The sequence below is a fragment of the Brienomyrus brachyistius genome, chromosome 1 (assembly GCF_023856365.1).
Source record: "Brienomyrus brachyistius isolate T26 chromosome 1, BBRACH_0.4, whole genome shotgun sequence".
Lineage (NCBI taxonomy): Eukaryota > Metazoa > Chordata > Actinopteri > Osteoglossiformes > Mormyridae > Brienomyrus > Brienomyrus brachyistius.
This window is the reverse complement of record NC_064533.1, coordinates 22,712,747-22,729,355: the sequence shown is the minus strand read 5'-3', so window position 1 is coordinate 22,729,355 and position 16,609 is coordinate 22,712,747. Positions and strand designations below refer to the sequence as shown.

At 43.6% G+C, this 16,609-nt stretch overlaps 2 protein-coding genes across 4 annotated transcripts; both read right to left on the bottom strand.

Moving 5' to 3' along the window:
- Positions 1-948: 948 nt before the first annotated feature.
- tmem165 (transmembrane protein 165) lies at positions 949-8,107 on the bottom strand. Of its 2 annotated transcripts, none has more exons than XM_049023088.1 (6): positions 7,330-8,107; positions 4,053-4,281; positions 2,918-3,093; positions 2,641-2,823; positions 2,443-2,548; positions 949-1,832 (listed from the first exon to the last, which is right to left on the bottom strand). In XM_049023088.1, the coding sequence occupies exons 1-6, from the start codon at positions 7,462-7,464 to the stop codon at positions 1,756-1,758; spliced, it is 906 nt and encodes a 301-aa protein (XP_048879045.1). In that variant the 5' UTR covers positions 7,465-8,107; the 3' UTR covers positions 949-1,755. The 2 variants fall into 2 exon arrangements, with proteins under 2 accessions (XP_048879045.1, XP_048879053.1); XM_049023096.1 differs by having other exon boundaries at positions 4,053-4,278.
- Positions 8,108-8,254: 147 nt separating this feature from the next.
- srd5a3 (steroid 5 alpha-reductase 3) lies at positions 8,255-11,008 on the bottom strand. 2 transcript variants are annotated; one of them, XM_049023071.1, is made up of 5 exons: positions 10,737-11,008; positions 9,427-9,578; positions 9,111-9,302; positions 8,686-8,817; positions 8,255-8,544 (listed from the first exon to the last, which is right to left on the bottom strand). In XM_049023071.1, exons 1-5 carry the CDS (start codon positions 10,952-10,954, stop codon positions 8,285-8,287), a joined length of 954 nt encoding a protein of 317 aa, XP_048879028.1. In that variant the 5' UTR covers positions 10,955-11,008; the 3' UTR covers positions 8,255-8,284. The 2 variants fall into 2 exon arrangements, with proteins under 2 accessions (XP_048879028.1, XP_048879036.1); XM_049023079.1 differs by having other exon boundaries at positions 10,852-10,983.
- Between the last annotated feature and the right edge of the window lie 5,601 nt (positions 11,009-16,609).

Sequence of the window (16,609 nt, the reverse complement as noted above, 5' to 3'; positions counted from 1 at the left end):
AAGACCCAATTGTATATTCACACTGTCGTCACTTTCTGATCATGGCCGCGTACGTGGTCACAAACCAGAGCCACATATGGACCCTGCTTTAGAATGTCCTCGGGCTGTCTTCATGGTTGATGATGTTTCTGGTTCCTGATCATTCCTGTCCAGCTGGCACCATCCCATACTGAAGGTCTCTGGTGTTTCCTGGCCACTCCGTCTTCCTTTTGTCTTGGGTATTCCAGTTTAGGGTCTGTCTGGTGACACCACAAAACAAGCTCCCTTGTCCAATCTATCTCCAGCGTCTTAACTCTTCATGGAAAAAGACCCATTTCTTCCCAGGACAGAGGTCCAGAACTCCTCTTGGTGTTTGGTGGGACAGTAGCTCACAAACCATTTTTCATTTGGGCTTTGGACCAGAAATAAGGCAGCCCTTCCAGGTTTAGGTTACCATACAATGACCGGCCACGTATACTAGTGATACCACCAAGATGAATCTTTGTTCTGGAGTTCCTGATACTCCTTCCAAGAGAACTTTGGATGATTAGGAAGGACAGACTCCACAGCTAATGGCCCATGAGTTTATGAATGAAGTAGCACATACAGCACCACAACAATCCAATAGTACTATTTTGGCCTTAAATTCCACATTTGGTCAGCTCACCATAATAAGGTTATGAAGAAACTTGGTGATATTAGATTTCTAGAAGATAAAACGTATTATATATTAAAGCCACTTATCAAATTAGATATATATATATATTTTTTTTTTTTTATCTAATTTGATAAGTGGCTTTCAGAGACAGGATGACTAAATCTAAGATGCAAATTAAAACAACCATTTACTTTCAGAGCTCATATGGCTGAATATGGAGAGGTGGATAATTTTAACCTTTTACTGAACTGAAACAATGGTGGAGAGCTGAGATGGAAGGACTATCCAGCCCATTTCTATGAAAGACAAGGAAGAGACAGAAGTGGATTTATTGAATATTTACACACAGTTTACAACTGATCATTTCATTAAAACTAAAGTTACAAAAACATGGACGATCGCCCACTGTGACATCTGTACCCTCTGCCATATAAACCTTAGACACCTGCTTTTGGTGAAATAGCTATTTAATAATAAGATACATTACTGGCTCTAGAAAACCTTAATTCTAAAAAAAAAAAATAATAATTAATGTTAAATAAATACAACCTGATTTTGCAGTACCAACCCTCCTTCCCTAAATTCTGACATCAGGGTGCAAAACACTGGAAAAATGTGTCAAATGCCAAGTTTTGTAAATTGAAACCGATTCAACCCTTTTCTTGATACAAGTCCTTCAGGTCTAACAAATGTGCCCGATCAGGGCCTCAGCCTTTGCGGGTAGTGTGACATCTACCACACCCACCACGCTCTCATCACATGATACAGGGCAAGAATACCAGCTCAGCGTTAGTCTGACCACTACCCCCTCCTAACAGTGGATGCAGAACCTGGACAAAGGGGGCATGTGGTCATGTGTTTGGATACCCTCTCCCCCAACACAAACACCAAGATGATTTAATACAATAAGACACTTGAGTCACACTCATCAGGACATTCAGCCAATCACGCGCGTGTGTGCACACGCACACACAGTGAACATACTACCCCCCCACACACAGACACTGGCAGAGTGACTCTATATGGAGAGAAGGTATGTATACACACACATACGGCACATCAGCCACCCAGCACTAACACAGAGCCTTGGGTGTATTTACACTTAGTGCTCCGTCGTATCAGAATCCAGCATCGGGCTTGATGAAGAGTGCAGAGAAAGCAAAGGCCAGGAACACGATGCCTCCGACGATGGTGACTAGGGCGAGAAAATGATCAGCACCGGCAGTATAATTACACAGCCCCACCCCCCATCTTCAATTACAGTCCCGGGGAAGTGCTGCTCCAATGTCACTCCTGCAGGCCTGTGTTCTCTCTCCCAGACAATCTGGTTACATACTAATTGGCCAATTTCACTGCAATGATAGTTCAACTTTGCGAAAATAGGGCAGATGATGTACTTTGAAATCATGCCTTATTGTGAAATGGTCAGCCCCCCATTGAGAATAAAACAATTATTTTATATAAATAAAATGTTGTTACTGGGTCTTAGGTGAGGTTTCATAGCAGGAATGTTAAGAATAGTGCAGTACCCCATAATGGTCCCTAGAGGGCAGATAAGCTCAAGGAAAGGAATGGAAAACCAGCTTAATTGGCCTAATGACCATTTACTTCCCCATTCATTTACTGGCATGGTTTAGTCCTTTAATATAAAGTAAATTGATTTCACCTCAACAACATGATGTTTCATATGTTAAGCTCCTCCCACACTTGGCAGGTTAACCCCAAATCCCAAGTATAACTCTGCCCAGCAGTAAAAAGTCGGACCCCTATGCTATAAAGCTTCAGGAGACAGCAGTCATATTTACCGGTTCGGACAGAGATTTTCTGGGCGATCATCCTTCCGCCAATCACCGCCAGTCCTGTGCACAGCCAGTGTCCCAACGTCCCACCCACTGCAACGCCGAAGGGGTCCTGAGGGGGGGAAAGCTGGTTAAAAACCTTCCGCTCTGGTGTCTTCTGACTTGCCTGATGCAATTAGTGCTAGTCAGTCAGTCCAGACAAACCTCTCGGGCTGCCAAGACAATGGTGGTCAGCTGGGAGCGGTCACCCCACTCTGCGAGGAAGGTGAGGGTGAAAGCCTGGATGAAGATGGGGGATATGAAGTTGTGCCACTTCCGCTGGGGTAAGACCACCCCGGATCCTGTTTCCACGTCCGACGTGCCATTCATCAGTTTCGATCGCTGAAGCTGCCAGGGGTCGATAGAAATCAGAAAAGTCAGGTGACGGCGAGGCACATGTGATGTGGTGAGCGGAAATGTGGGCGTTCCGGGGCCCGCGCACCTCCTCGTCCTTCTTCTTGATCTCAGCCTGCACCTCCTCCAGCTCCTCCTGGCCCTCGTCGGGGCTCATCTTGAGCCCCTCACGCAACATGCGCACACCGAAGATGGCGAAGAGCGCCGTGGAGACGTAGTAGGTGTAGATGCGAGGGATAACCGTGGTGGCATAGCCGAACAGCACTGTGGAGAAGTGAGAGTCACCATTAATATCACTTCCATCATTCAAACCCACCTGTGCACACAGCCATCTAACGCACGCACGCACGCACGCACGCACGCACGCACGCACGCACGCACGCACGCACGCACGCACGCACGCACGCACGCACGCACGCACGCACGCACGCACGCACGCACGCACGCACGCACGCACGCACGCACGCACGCACGCACGCACGCACGCACGCACGCACGCACGCACGCACGCACGCACGCACGCACGCACGCACGCACGCACGCACGCACGCACGCACGCACGCACGCACGCACGCACGCACGCACGCACGCGACAGGTTACCCTGAACGGCATACCTTTCGATTGACCGCCCTGTTCTATTGAGAATCTTTGGGCGTCCTCAGAATTACTCAAATAAAAAGCATTATTATTAATTACACATAAGGAGGAACTGCCACAGGCACAAGGACACTGGCGCCTCAAGAACAGTAGCTAAATCTTATATGATGGTCATCTAACTGAAAATTGTATAGAAGAACCTGGAAGGTTCCTTACTGGTATGGGACTTTGCACACATGCTTTTCACTCACTTGTGCTTCAGCTATCTGATTTGAAGGTGAAAACATTTTCACAGTTTATTACCAAATAACCAGGCCTACAAAGGAGTGAAACAAGCTACTTTACTTTTCCCATGGATGATCAAGATTTTTTTTGACATTGCAATTCCAGTGTTTGAATATTCATAAGAATTTAAAGTTCATTACTCATGAAAAGGGTGTATTTGCATCATTGTGCCATTATATAATCCTTATATAAATGCCATAAAATAATCTTAAAATGACAAAATTGTTTATTTCTGGGGCATCAGCATTTATTGTGACAAGCCTGTTTTAATTTTCATTAATGATAGTAACCCTGCTACAAACACTGACTCCCCACCTCACCTCGCCCCAGCATTACTCACCTGAGAGGCAGGTCATGAGGCTGAGGGCCAAAATGGCCCCTGCCAGCACGGTCAGACGGTTGTACCGCATGGCCATGATCGCCGCGATGAAGAAGGTCTTGTCGCCCAGCTCAGACACGATGATGACGGAGAAGGAGGCTGCAAAGCCGTGGATGAAACCCAGGTCGCCTTTGCTGGCATCGTTGTCATTTGTGGCGATGCCTTTGGGTTGAGAAGTTGGGACTTTCTGCTGGGGGGAGGGGGGACAGCTCATCTCCCAGAATGCAATCGGCTTCACTGCTGAACGGCTACCAACTAATAGCAAATCTTAGGCGACCATATTCTTTTGCCAACTGTAATCATATTGCTGCAGTCAAGAATGTGGCCTTGTAGAGTGCAGTACATAACCACCTTTGCCACCAGTACAGACTGGCCTGTGTCTCTAATGAGCAAGCCCCCCCCCCCCCCTCCAGCACTCAGTCAATCATCAGTGCATCCAATGCCTGGGTTCCTCTATACACAACACCAGACCATCCAAGTCCCTGTTCGTACCTCCAGTGCTGACATGGCAGGCAACTGCGTACTTTGACAACTGGCCTGGTGTGGTGCTAAGTGTAGTATGGATGTTAAGAATTATATTAAAACTAACCATGCACTATGTAAAAGTACATAAAGCAGTATATTTTGTTATTAATGAAAACATTGGCATAAAAAGACATGAAAATAAAAACCACAACTAAACGAGAAGTATAAATATTCCTTCTGAAAGCATCTGAAATAAGATAAAACGAGCATCATACCTCCTATTACAGTTTTTAAATACTATTGAGCTAAAGTAATGATTTGTTTATCTTTGGCCTTCCCATGCAATGCACGTGAACCACATACACAGCCAACGGCACATCGTGACACTTTGTGGTTGCAAAGTCCTTCAACTTTCCGTCTATCTCTAGAAATAAAATGAATAAAACCTAAAATAAAATGTATAACAACAAAATAGATTCGCATTTTTTAATAAACACTAAGGAAACCACACCTAAAGAGAGGTAAGGTAAGGAGCATGCGCCGATACAGCACGTCGCTGCACCCATCACACGCCAAACCACCAAGAACCTCGGTGCAGTCGTGCGGTGGGTGAGACCTCAGCACCACACTAGTTGAAATGGAATGAAACAGTGTGAAGTTCTTCCAGGGGTTGGAGTGCCAATCCTGCTACCAACCCCCAAATTTTCCCTGGAATTTGGAGAACCTGCTTGCAGAGCTGAATGTAGTTTAACGTTATACCCAGAGTAATGGCCTTGCTCAAGGGCCCAATGAAGTAGAAACACTCTTGGCATTCACGTGATTCTTCTTCTTCTGGAACACAACCCCTGCCTCAAAGCCACCACTCTGTCCCACTCGTCAGTGCCTCCAAAGGACAAGCCCCCGGCACGCAGCCGTCAGTGCCTCCAAAGGACAAGCCCCCGGCACGCAGCCGTCAGTGCCTCCAAAGGACAAGCCCCCGGCACGCAGCCGTCAGTGCCTCCAAAGGACAAGCCCCCGGCACGCAGCCGTCAGTGCCTCCAAAGGACAAGCCCCCGGCACGCAGCCGTCAGTGCCTCCAAAGGACAAGCCCCCGGCACGCAGCCGTCAGTGCCTCCAAAGGACAAGCCCCCGGCACGCAGCCGTCAGTGCCTCCAAAGGACAAGGCCCCAGAACGTCACCTGTTCTTCCATCCTCAACTCCATCGATCCACTGAAGTTCACCTACCATACCAACAGATCCAAGTAGGACACCATCTCTCATGTCTTACACACTACTCTCACTCATGTGGATGGAAAGAGAAGGAATTATGTGAGAATGCTGTTCATAGACTACAGCTCAGTATTCAACACCATAGTCCCTCTCAGACTGTTCACCAAGCTGAGGGATTCTGGATTTTCTTACGGGAAGACCCCAGATGGTGAGAGCAGACAATTGTGTATCCAGCGCAATGACCCTCAACACAGGACCTCCACAAGGCTGAGTTTTGAGCTCACTGCTGTACACCCTCCACACTTACGACTCAGCTCAAATTCCTTTGTGAAATTTGCTGATGATGATTAGTCGGCCTACTTAAAGGAAGTTGTGAACCTGGAAATGTGGTGCCAGGATAACAGCCTCCAACTGAACGTCCCCAAAACAAAGGAACTGATTGTGAGCTACAGGAGGCAGCAGGACTCTTACCCACCTGTCCACACCAACGGTGCTACAGTGGAGAGGGTGAGCACCTTCAAATACCTCAGTGTCCATCTAGAGGAGGACCTCACCTGGTTCACACACACACACATCCTCTGGTCAGCAAGGCGAGGCAGCAGCTCTACCACTTGAGGCAGCTGAGGAGGTTTAAGATCTTTCCTGCTGTCCTAAACAGTTCCGCAGCCTTATGATCAGAACTGAAAGGTCAAAGAGGAGCTTTTTTTCCCCCAGGTCATAAGGCTCCTAAACCAAGACAGCATTCAATGCCGCTAGGTTTTCCACCGGACTCTACAGTAACTCTTCAGTCACTGTAACACTGACATCACTCTGTGCACACTGTGTACGAGGGCCCATAATCTTATGAGTACTGCTTACATTCAGTTCATTCTGTCCAAATTGGCGGTACATATCTCAGGTCTCTTGCAAATTGCACTTATATTGCACAGCACAATCAGTTTTACCTATCACTTATGTATAGATTATGTACGGCTGAAGATTTCATATTGTATATTGTTATTTTTCAAAATTTTGTTATTCTCATCATGCACAGCTGCTCTGAGTGACCAGGGTTACATTTCACTTATGTATAGATTATGTACAGCTGAACACTCTTGGCATTCACGTGATTCTTCTTTTTCTTCTTCTTCTTCTTCTGGAACACAACCCCTGCCTCAGAGCCACCACTCTGCCTCACTCGTCAGTGCCTCTAAAGGACAAACCCCCGGTATACAGTCGTCATTGCCTCCATTGGACGAGTGTCCCCGTACTACTTCCTTATTCACTGAATGCATGAAGATATCACCTATCACGGGGCCCATATGTCACGCCAGTATATTTGAGTTGCACAAAGTTAATTAGCAGCATTATTATTGATAATAATCCTTATAAATAGACAGAGAAACTATTACAGAGAAATAGTTTTACTGATACTTTGCTGACTAAGTGGTCACGTTGTATCAAAATTCAGCTACACAGCAATGACCAGAACAAACTGACCTATAAAAAATAACTGGCTATAAAAACACCATTTTCTTAAAGCGTCTTTTTCTTTTACATACATCGTGTCCGCGCACGGTTATACCTCTTGCTGGGGCTGTTCTGGAACCGGTTTGTGCTCCTCCTGAATTCCGGCAACTCCGGCCGAAACCAAGCCGACGACAAGCAGAGATACGCAGACCAGACCTGCTCCGTGCCTATTGCCGGCCCAGAGAAACATCTTACACGCGAACCACACTGTTAAAAGTCAGCACTAAGAACCTGAACTTTGTGTACCAAAGTGCCTACATAAAACAAATTAAAAGGATATTGTAAGGTCAAGAAGCTAGTTACACATTTTACACTCGTCGACACTCTGTTCCCAAACTCAAGACACCTAGCGGCACAGCGCGGCCTAACCCCATATCTGAGGGGCGGTACCGAGCACAGGGACTGGTTCCGCTGCTAAAAGACGCGTCGATAAATGCCTTCACGTCACATAGGCAAAGGTCGACCATTGGCGAAAATGCCTGTCCGTCACCAACGTCATGGAAAATGCAATCATGTTTGGTGGAAATTGACAGAGGAAGGAAGCAGATTTTCTGCAGGATAGTGGCTTTTAAAAACTGCTGCGGTAGGGACTGGTATTCTTTTAACACAAACCAATAATGTAGGTTGAATAGGTCAAACCATCCGGCGATGGACAGCGCAAGAATAATCTGAACGCTCAGTTTAGTTAGCATCTGTCACTTAACGGTCTAGTTTTACTACAGCGTGCGTTCTACTATTTAAAAAGGCATTTGTATATGTTACGTATGGATGTTTTCGTTTTTTTAAGCACGTCTCATCTGTATAATCCATATGAGCTTGCGTCAATTTAAACTAATATTTTAAAGGCTGGTCGACCATACCAAAGGTGATATTTACTGTGATGATATTAATTTACAATTGCCTTAAACTCAGAATGTTTTAATGAGTTGGTCCATGTCCCGCTCCCCTTGAGATATAAGAAATGAATATAAACACGAAAATGATGTGGCGATTGCAATTTACTGTACGAATCAAAAAAGATAAGGAATTAAGGCTTTGCGATGCTTTGGGTAAGTCGCAAACTTGCTACAGTAGAACTCGTGGCTGAGCCGTGCAGCGAGCGCCTGGTTGCAGAGCACATAAAGCACCACGAGCCACCACGTGAGAGCGCCGTCTCCCGAGCAAACGCCGAATGACACGTATATCAGCAGCTCGGCCAGGTAGTGAGGGCAGGACACCAGCTCGAACCAGTCGCCGTGCGGAACTGCGTGGCGCTGAGCCGCGTCTTTTCCTGCAGACAGACAAAGACGGGTGAGAAACCCAAGGGGATAAAATGTGAGGAAAGTGGTGTAATAGTAACACAATACATATACCAGCAAGACTTAAAACCGAGTCTGCAGAGCTTGGAAGAACAGGCTTGTCACCACCTTACCTGAACGACTGGTCCGCAACCGAGCCAGTATCACTAGACACTTGTGCTGGTGGAAGGACGCCCATAGGAATAGCAGAACTCCTGGCCCATGGTACCACTGGAGCCAAAAGCTATGCTGAGCTGTTAGAGACCCTGCCAACAAAGTAGCAGCACATTGGTCACCAGCAGCACAACTCACTTTGTTATGTTTTGAGTAAATCAGTAAATGCTCTGGGGAGGAAAAGATAGATATAATTATTCCCCACATTGGTTATAATCCATGGCCATTATATTTATCCAAAGGTTCTTGCAAGGCCGCTCATTTAAGTAGCTGAATATTTCAATGTGCAAATGCAGGTTATGCTCCAACATTTGGAATTGAACCAGAAACCATCTGGTTATGAGTATGTGGTCCCAGTGTGGTCTGCTGAGTAAGTGGGGCTCACCATCCCCTGAGTGAAGGTGGTCTACACACAGCGCCGTCAGCCCCAGCAGGACGTAATATCCTAGACCAAAGCAGTACTGTGCCAAGTGGATGACTCCATCAGAAAACACGCTGAGAAACAGGCACTCCAGCAGACGCCTCAGAGAATGGATCCAGAGCAGGACCTGCACCAGCACCACAGACAGTGACAGGGCTGGGGGGGGGGGAGAGAGCTGCCAGCATTAGACTTCATGCATGTACCACGTTTCAAAAGGGATTTGAGAGAACGTTCATAGTGGCACAACAGCCACAGTGAGGAAGATGACAGTAGCCAGCACCTTTCTGGAGATCCCCCAGACTGCCTCTCAGAAGTGTGAGCATGTGATCCAACCAGGCTGGAAAACTTTCACCCAGGATAAGTGCCCGCAGAGAGGTGAAAATTAACAAACTGTTCCATATCACTGAAATGGTGTAGAAGTGAAAGAACCATCTGCAAGAACACAAAATATCTTTATAAATAGTGTTCTTAGAAATAATCTCTACCTGAAATTATTTTTTGCAAACATTCATAGACAAAATTCCTACACTACAAATAATTTATTTTAATTTTATCCATTTACTTTCTGCAAATGCAAAACTATTGACTTAATAACTGAAAGAAACCGTTTTCCTGTTTGAACTTGGACCTTCTGGGGATGAGAGGATGCGGTCTAAGCTAACATCCATTATGGACAACACCTCCCACCCCCTGCATGAGACTGTACGAGCTCTGAGCAGCTCATTCAGCAATAGACTTCTACACCCACAGTGTAGGAAGGAGCGCTACCGCAGGTCATTCTTACCAGCGGCTGTCAGACATTATAACAGTTTAGCGTGAGTATTTTTTACTCATATATGTTTAACTGACATATCACATGCTGTAACCAGGATCATTCACACCCCACCCCACCCCCGCACTTGTGTACATATCTCTGTACATTTTGTACATATCTCTGTACATCTTTATTTATTTCCAAAACTTTTGTACATTTGTATTTATATCTTTGTGTATCTACCTGCTCCTATTGTTCTATATTACGTTTTTGTGCAAGAGCTCTGTAACACCTAAATTTCTCATTCGTGGGATAATAAAGGTTTATTCTATTCTATTCTATTCTATTCTGAAAAAAATCAACTTCTGTGTCGAAAACTGCCCATTAGAACTTTGTATTAGACTCCGAAGTAACTTGCCTAAACTGTGGAAACATAAGCTTCAATACCTCCGTAGTTACATTTTGCGTACATGTTCACGTCTTATGTAATAGTGCTCCCTAAATTTGCATTTTACTATTGGTGACATATTTCCTCACTAGTAGATACCTTTTACAGGGTTGCCAACTCTCACGCTTACGCAAGAAATCTTACGGCAATCATATAATTCCATTATAAACCTAAAATTAGCTACATCAAAATCGTTGTGATAGTTTGCAAACCTTACAGACTATTTACAAGGTAATAAAACTCTTACATATATGTAAATGTGTGTGCAGACTTGACTCGAATTGAAAATCTCACACCAGTCTGCTTTTGGGACTGATCGTTTACGCACTACAACCGTTGATTCAGGTCAAGCTGACGACCATATCTGAAAAGATAGATTTTTCCTAACCTTTTCGGAATGTCAAAAATACGAAGAAAGTCTGGCCGTTGTAAACGCTTCTTGGTTTTACCGTATCGGATAATATCCTGAAATAACTGGTACAAGCGGAATCGCTCAAATTTACCAGATGGATATGTATGACAGTGGAGACAACAAGCCAGGAAAAAACAAACTGCTAATAAAAACCATATCTGATCAATTAAGGATAACCTAAGCAAAAGCACCATGATAACATTGTAACGTTCCACGATCCCCCAAATTCCGCCGGAAACACGTACTTTACTTTAGTTCCGCCTATAAAACGCGCTTCTCACTTACACGTAGCACCTCTGAAAATATTGGTACTTGAGATGTTTCTATGTAATTGTGAAATGATATATTAAAAATAAAAAGAAATGTTACAAAAGATGAAAAATAAGAAATAAACAAAACCGGCTGGGATAATTTGATTTCCTGCTTTTAATTTTCTCCAGTAGGCGGCAGCACAAAACAACTTCCAAGTGGCCCCCGAAAAGATTCAATAAGACTCGCGGATTAAGAATTCGCGTTGCTTTTAATTTATTTACTGAACGATTCGGCGTTAACTTTCCTGTTTAAATTATCTGTATGTGTGTCGAAAGCTTATATTGTCTCTAAAGTATGATGATGTGGAAATCGCTGCTGATTTCCCCCCCCTGTACTCACAGGACAATACAGTAGCAACAAGTGGGGGTGTATCTTGAAAAATAATTAAAAACCAAATCATAAAATTTTTAGAAATATCTTTTTCTCTCTATTTCGCACATATCAACTGAAGTCTCTCATTTTCAATATATAGTACATGTATGTGGTACCCACATCAACAGCAAGCTCTTGTTTACAGTACAAATGCAAGTATATAGTACACACATCAGCTGAGGTTTCTAGTTTACAGTGCATGTTCATAATACACATAATTTGTAGTTTAAAGTGTTTGCATGAGCATATTGAAAAAACGTCAGGTATAGTGTATCTATGTTTTATCTATGTTATATGTTTGTATAGTGCATACAGTACCAGTGAAACATTTGGACACTCCTACGGAAAATCATTTGTTTTTCAATAAGATAAAGACCATAAGCACCATAAGGTTGTAGTATTACAACTATTGACTGTTCTTCAAATGATTTAGCCCCCTTCAAGTGAGGAGATAAGATGCCCTAACAATGGAAAAGTGTGCAGTTATGAAGTGCCCTTCTAGTGGAGGGAATCTGATGCAGTGCCCTATAAGGTGCCCTTACAATGGTCTCAGCAGCCCCTATGGATACCCTTCCAATGGAAAAGGGTGCAGTTATGAAGTGCCCTTGTAATGAAGAGAAAAATCTCTTGATAGGTGCCCTCACAGTGAAGAAAACGGGATATGGTGTCCCATGATGAGACGCAATTTCCTGTACATGCGAAAGTAAATGAATAATGTACCCTCTAGGTGTTCCTGTGTATGCAACAATTTGATAGCTAGGTTGCTTCTGTAGACCACAAAATACAAGTTGGGGGTGGGGGAGGCACATGCTCTTCTTATTTATTAATTTATTTTACCCCTGTCCTCCAAACAGCCTGAATTCGCCCCTGACTGTTACCAGCACGTAGGACGAATTGAGAAGAGGAACATCAAAGGACTGATTCTGGAGGCCCAGACGGAAACACGTAGATAGATGTGTACTTTTTCTGAGAGGATCAAAGGAATAGGATGTGATGTTTGTCATGTGAAGAAAATGATGAGATAGACCAATGCTACTGGGCTTTGGTCACAATCTAATCATGATCTGGGTCAGATTTATGAAGCATTTAACATGAAGCTTTGTTGTTTATAACAAAAGAGGTGATCCTTCATGTTGCTTCTGCTATCTTCCTTTGTCGGCTAAAGCAGTGTCTCCCAATCCGGTCCTTGGGAACCCACAGATAGTCCACGGTTTTGCAGTTTTGCAGAAATGAATGGAGAAAAAAATGTGGACTGTCTAATAGGGAGCTCAGAGGGAGCAACAATGTGGACCGGCTGCGGATCCCCGAGGACCGGATTGGGAAACACTTGATTTAAGAACGAAATCTCATGTTCTGTGAGCGGGGATAAGACCCCAGTCCCTGGCCTCTTGTTCCTGTGTTGCTCCCATTTGCTCCTGATCCTAACTTAACATAGCTCATATTTCAAGTTAAAAACTTTCAGTTTTGTGTTAGTTTTTTTCTTTATCTAATCTTTATTTTTCAAACAAAGATTACGTGATGCATGCAAAGAACCTATAATGACACAACAACCATGAATAAATCAGGATACACAACTGGCATGTGCAAAACAATGACTCACCTATGAAGAGAAAAAAAAGCTTGTGTTTGGCCAGTAATATTGCTTGCAATTAGGACTGTTGGACCATTTCCCTGGTTCTCTGGTATGTTCTACTTTTTCTGTTTGCTGGTACAAGTTTGGCACATAAGGTGTTTTTCTCAAGTTCCAGGGAAGTATTTGGTGCTTACACATCTTTGCTGTGATGTGTGTTGGTGTGTGTGTGTGTGCATTTGGGTGTGCCTGTTTTTGTGTGAGCCTGAGTGATAAGAGGTTAGTGCAGTCGAGACTTTGGGGCGATTGATTCCAGGATGCCACCTAGAGTTTTGCAGTATCCTGCCTGAGGAAATGTGGTCTGTTTCCTGCCCCTTTACCCCCCCGATGCCAAACACTGCACATTCATTAGCCACCATCACCCCACCCCCACACTTTAAACCCCCTGCCAGGCTGCCTGCTCCTTTATTATAATAATGAGTCATTATATACAAAGGATGCAACGTTAATTAAGCATGACATGATGCTTCTGTGTGACTAATGCATACTCATCTGCATATTCGGCCACAGGATGTCTGGTGGAGCAGCTTCTCGCAGGAGGGAAACTGAGGCGGACATTTTTGGGGTTGGGGATGACAAACAAGGAGATGTGAGGGGAGACCTTTTCATGAAGCAAAGCAAAGTCATGTGAAGAAGTGAAAATATGTTTTGCGGAGGTTGGACAGACCTAGAGTAGAGAGCCATAGTACAAAAGAGACTGGAGATCATTACTCTGTGCATCAGTGTGTGTCCACAGTGTGTCAGTGGAGTAGATGGCGTGGGACCACATTAGTATTTTGAGTGTTGACTACCTGAGCAGAATGATGAGTTGATTGATGTATCTTGTGCACTGGAATGCTGATATCTCAGCCAAAGAACATTTCATAATGCCCTGAAATGAGATGTTTCTGAAATGTTTTTCTTGGCTTATACAATGGGGCTGGCTGGATTTTTAACTCTGTGGCCGGTGTATTGCTTCTTTGTGTGACTGTGGATCTGTGAGCCAGTATGTATGATGCTGCCTAACAATGCAAATGTATGTTTAACTGTATTTCAAGATTTGTTCTTGCTTGTGTGTGTGTGTGCGTGGTCCAGGTATATATCACATTGTGGGGACATTTGGTCCCCAGAATGTGGTAAAAACCTGTTATTTTGATGTTTTTGGGACCATTTTTTCAGTCCCCACTAGGGGAAATGCAGTTTTATAAAAATCTGTGAAAAATGGTTTGGTTACTTATTGTTAAAGTTAGTGCTGGGTAGAGGTTAAGGTTGTCATTGTTGAGATTAGGGGTATGCCATAGAAAACAAAGTCCCCACAAAGATATGAATACAGGTCTGTGTGTGTTAGTGTATGTGTGTCCAAATGTTCCCACAATGTGATAAAAACCTGACAATTTTTTTCAACCCCACAAGAGGAAACTCAGTTTTATTAAAATCTGTAACTGCAATCAAAAAACTAAAAATGCCAAAGTACTGTATTATTTTTTTGTGGCTACTTATGGTTGAGGTTAGGGCTGAGTATAGGGGATAAGGTCGTCATAGCTGGGATTAGGGTTTTTCCCATAGAAATTAATGGAGAGTTCCCACAAAGTTATTAATACAAACCTGTGTACGTGTGTGCTTGCTACTAACTATAAAATGTGTATGTTTTTTACTACAGTGGAAAATACTAAATATTTGTATACATTTACATTTACTGCATTTGGCAGACGCCCTTTTCCAGAGCGACTTACATAGGTCTCATCACTGGATACATCCTGATACTGATTCAGCAGACCCTGGCTAAGAATCCTATCGCTCAAAAAAACGTATAGACTCTGTGTAATGACACTTGCAGCAGCGCCAAACTGCAGTAGATCTACTGAAGGGAAGCAGTTTAATTTAGACGAAATCTATGGAAGTATAATTAGTTGCAAATTATACAGAACCAATAGGACAGAGAATATCCGATGCATTGTCTGGGACTGCCAACATGCTTCCAAGAGCTCGACAAGCACCCTGCTGCACACATATCAATAATTGAAAGCATGTAAAGAGAAAGATACAGCAAATCAGGAAGTGAAGTGGCCCGTGCCAGGCCCTTGTCATACAATAAGATTTGACTGTATCCAAGCTATACAATTTCACTTGAAAGAAGCATACTCTTACTGTGGTTGTTTCTCAGTTATAGCACCACCTAGCTGAGAGGAGGAATGTGTCGTGCTGTACTGACAGAGCAGACGGGACTTAGGACATTGCTTTAGGGCTGGAAAATAAAACAACACGCTACGGCCCATCTCACCCATTATGCCGGAGTGGGATTTTCCATCCACATTAGTGCTTCTTTTCCAAAAACACATTAACACACCGGTGGGGTGGGAATGGCTGCTGTGGTACCTGGGGATGAGGAGGGAGCTTCCTGATGAAAGCTTGATGAAGAACATGGGAAAAGGGCACAGTTATCAACCAACGAACTCCACATTCCTGTATTCGTGATAACAAACCTCCCGTATGAACAAAGATCACAGCATCTGTCGTAGGTTTTTGAATCCAATAGATTCCACCACGGAAGATAGTAGTACAGATTATTATTATTACTAAACCAAATTTTGGATATTTTATCATGGACAACAAGTTTATTAAGAGGACTGTAAGCCCAAAGTCTTACAAAATTGAAAGATGAATACACGTTAATTGGGAGTTCACAACCATTTAAGCAAATTCAAAACAGTGGCATTTCTAAAGAGAAAAATGATGTGCCTTCATATTAACTGGTGTACCTTACCTGCTCTAGAACTTCATGGAACATGATGTATTTCCCTGAACACATCACGTGTAATGTGCAGTGTGGACCATGCCACAAATACACAGTTGCTTGTGACATACAAAAAAAATACTCGTTAGTGGCTAGTTCCTGAATATTCATAATTTATATCAAAGTAGGAAACATTTTATAGTGTATTGCAATAAATATTAGTAAATATAAATATAAATATAAATAAATATAAGTATTGCAACAAAAATAACAAAAACCAATTATCAGAATGTCAAAATGGAACCTCTTCTGTCACGTTCTTCTATAGAATCAATGAGATTATAAAGTGCTCATTTATCAGTACTGTCCTGAAATTCTCCTGTTTCCTGTCCTTCACTAACACAGACCTTCAAGGGTTTTCTCTCACAGCGAGCAGACCTAGTAATTACTGATATTATGAAAAGATCCACTGGCATGTTCATTAAGTCCAGATCCAACTGGCGTAGTAATGTAGTTCTCCCTGTTCCCGACCCAGCAGCTTCTGCTAGCGATCGACACCGCATCATTAACCGATAACAAACTACACGGTCATCAGATGGCTGGTACAGCGGCTTAACAGATAGGTGCTCTGGCTGCTCAAGCCTTTCTTTCAGCCCCCTGTCAGTAAAGAACATTTGTTGCAAAGAGGTCTTTGGGAAGGACACTCGTCCCATTAAGCTACAGCCAATAAGCGTTCAAGACCAATAACGTAATAAATTTTGTTACAATATCGTTAAGCCGCTAACCGCTGAGCAGTTTCATACTGATAGCATAATTTAAGAA

Bases quoted from the DNA above. Each gene is read 5' to 3' on its own strand.
- tmem165 (XM_049023088.1), bottom strand. From the start codon at position 7,464: ATGTTTCTCTGGGCCGGCAATAGGCACGGAGCAGGTCTGGTCTGCGTA. The intron at 2,824-2,917 runs GTGCGCGGGCCC...GACCCCTGGCAG, and splicing joins TCAAGAAGAAGGACGAGGAG to CTTCAGCGATCGAAACTGAT. The intron at 2,549-2,640 runs GTTTGTCTGGAC...TCCCCCCCTCAG, and splicing joins TTGTCTTGGCAGCCCGAGAG to GACCCCTTCGGCGTTGCAGT.
- srd5a3 (XM_049023071.1), bottom strand. From the start codon at position 10,954: ATGGTGCTTTTGCTTAGGTTATCCTTAATTGATCAGATATGGTTTTTA. The intron at 9,579-10,736 runs GTTAGGAAAAAT...GTGTTCTTGCAG, and splicing joins ATTTTTGACATTCCGAAAAG to ATGGTTCTTTCACTTCTACA. The intron at 8,545-8,685 runs GTAAGGTGGTGA...GTCTGTCTGCAG, and splicing joins GTTGCGGACCAGTCGTTCAG to GAAAAGACGCGGCTCAGCGC.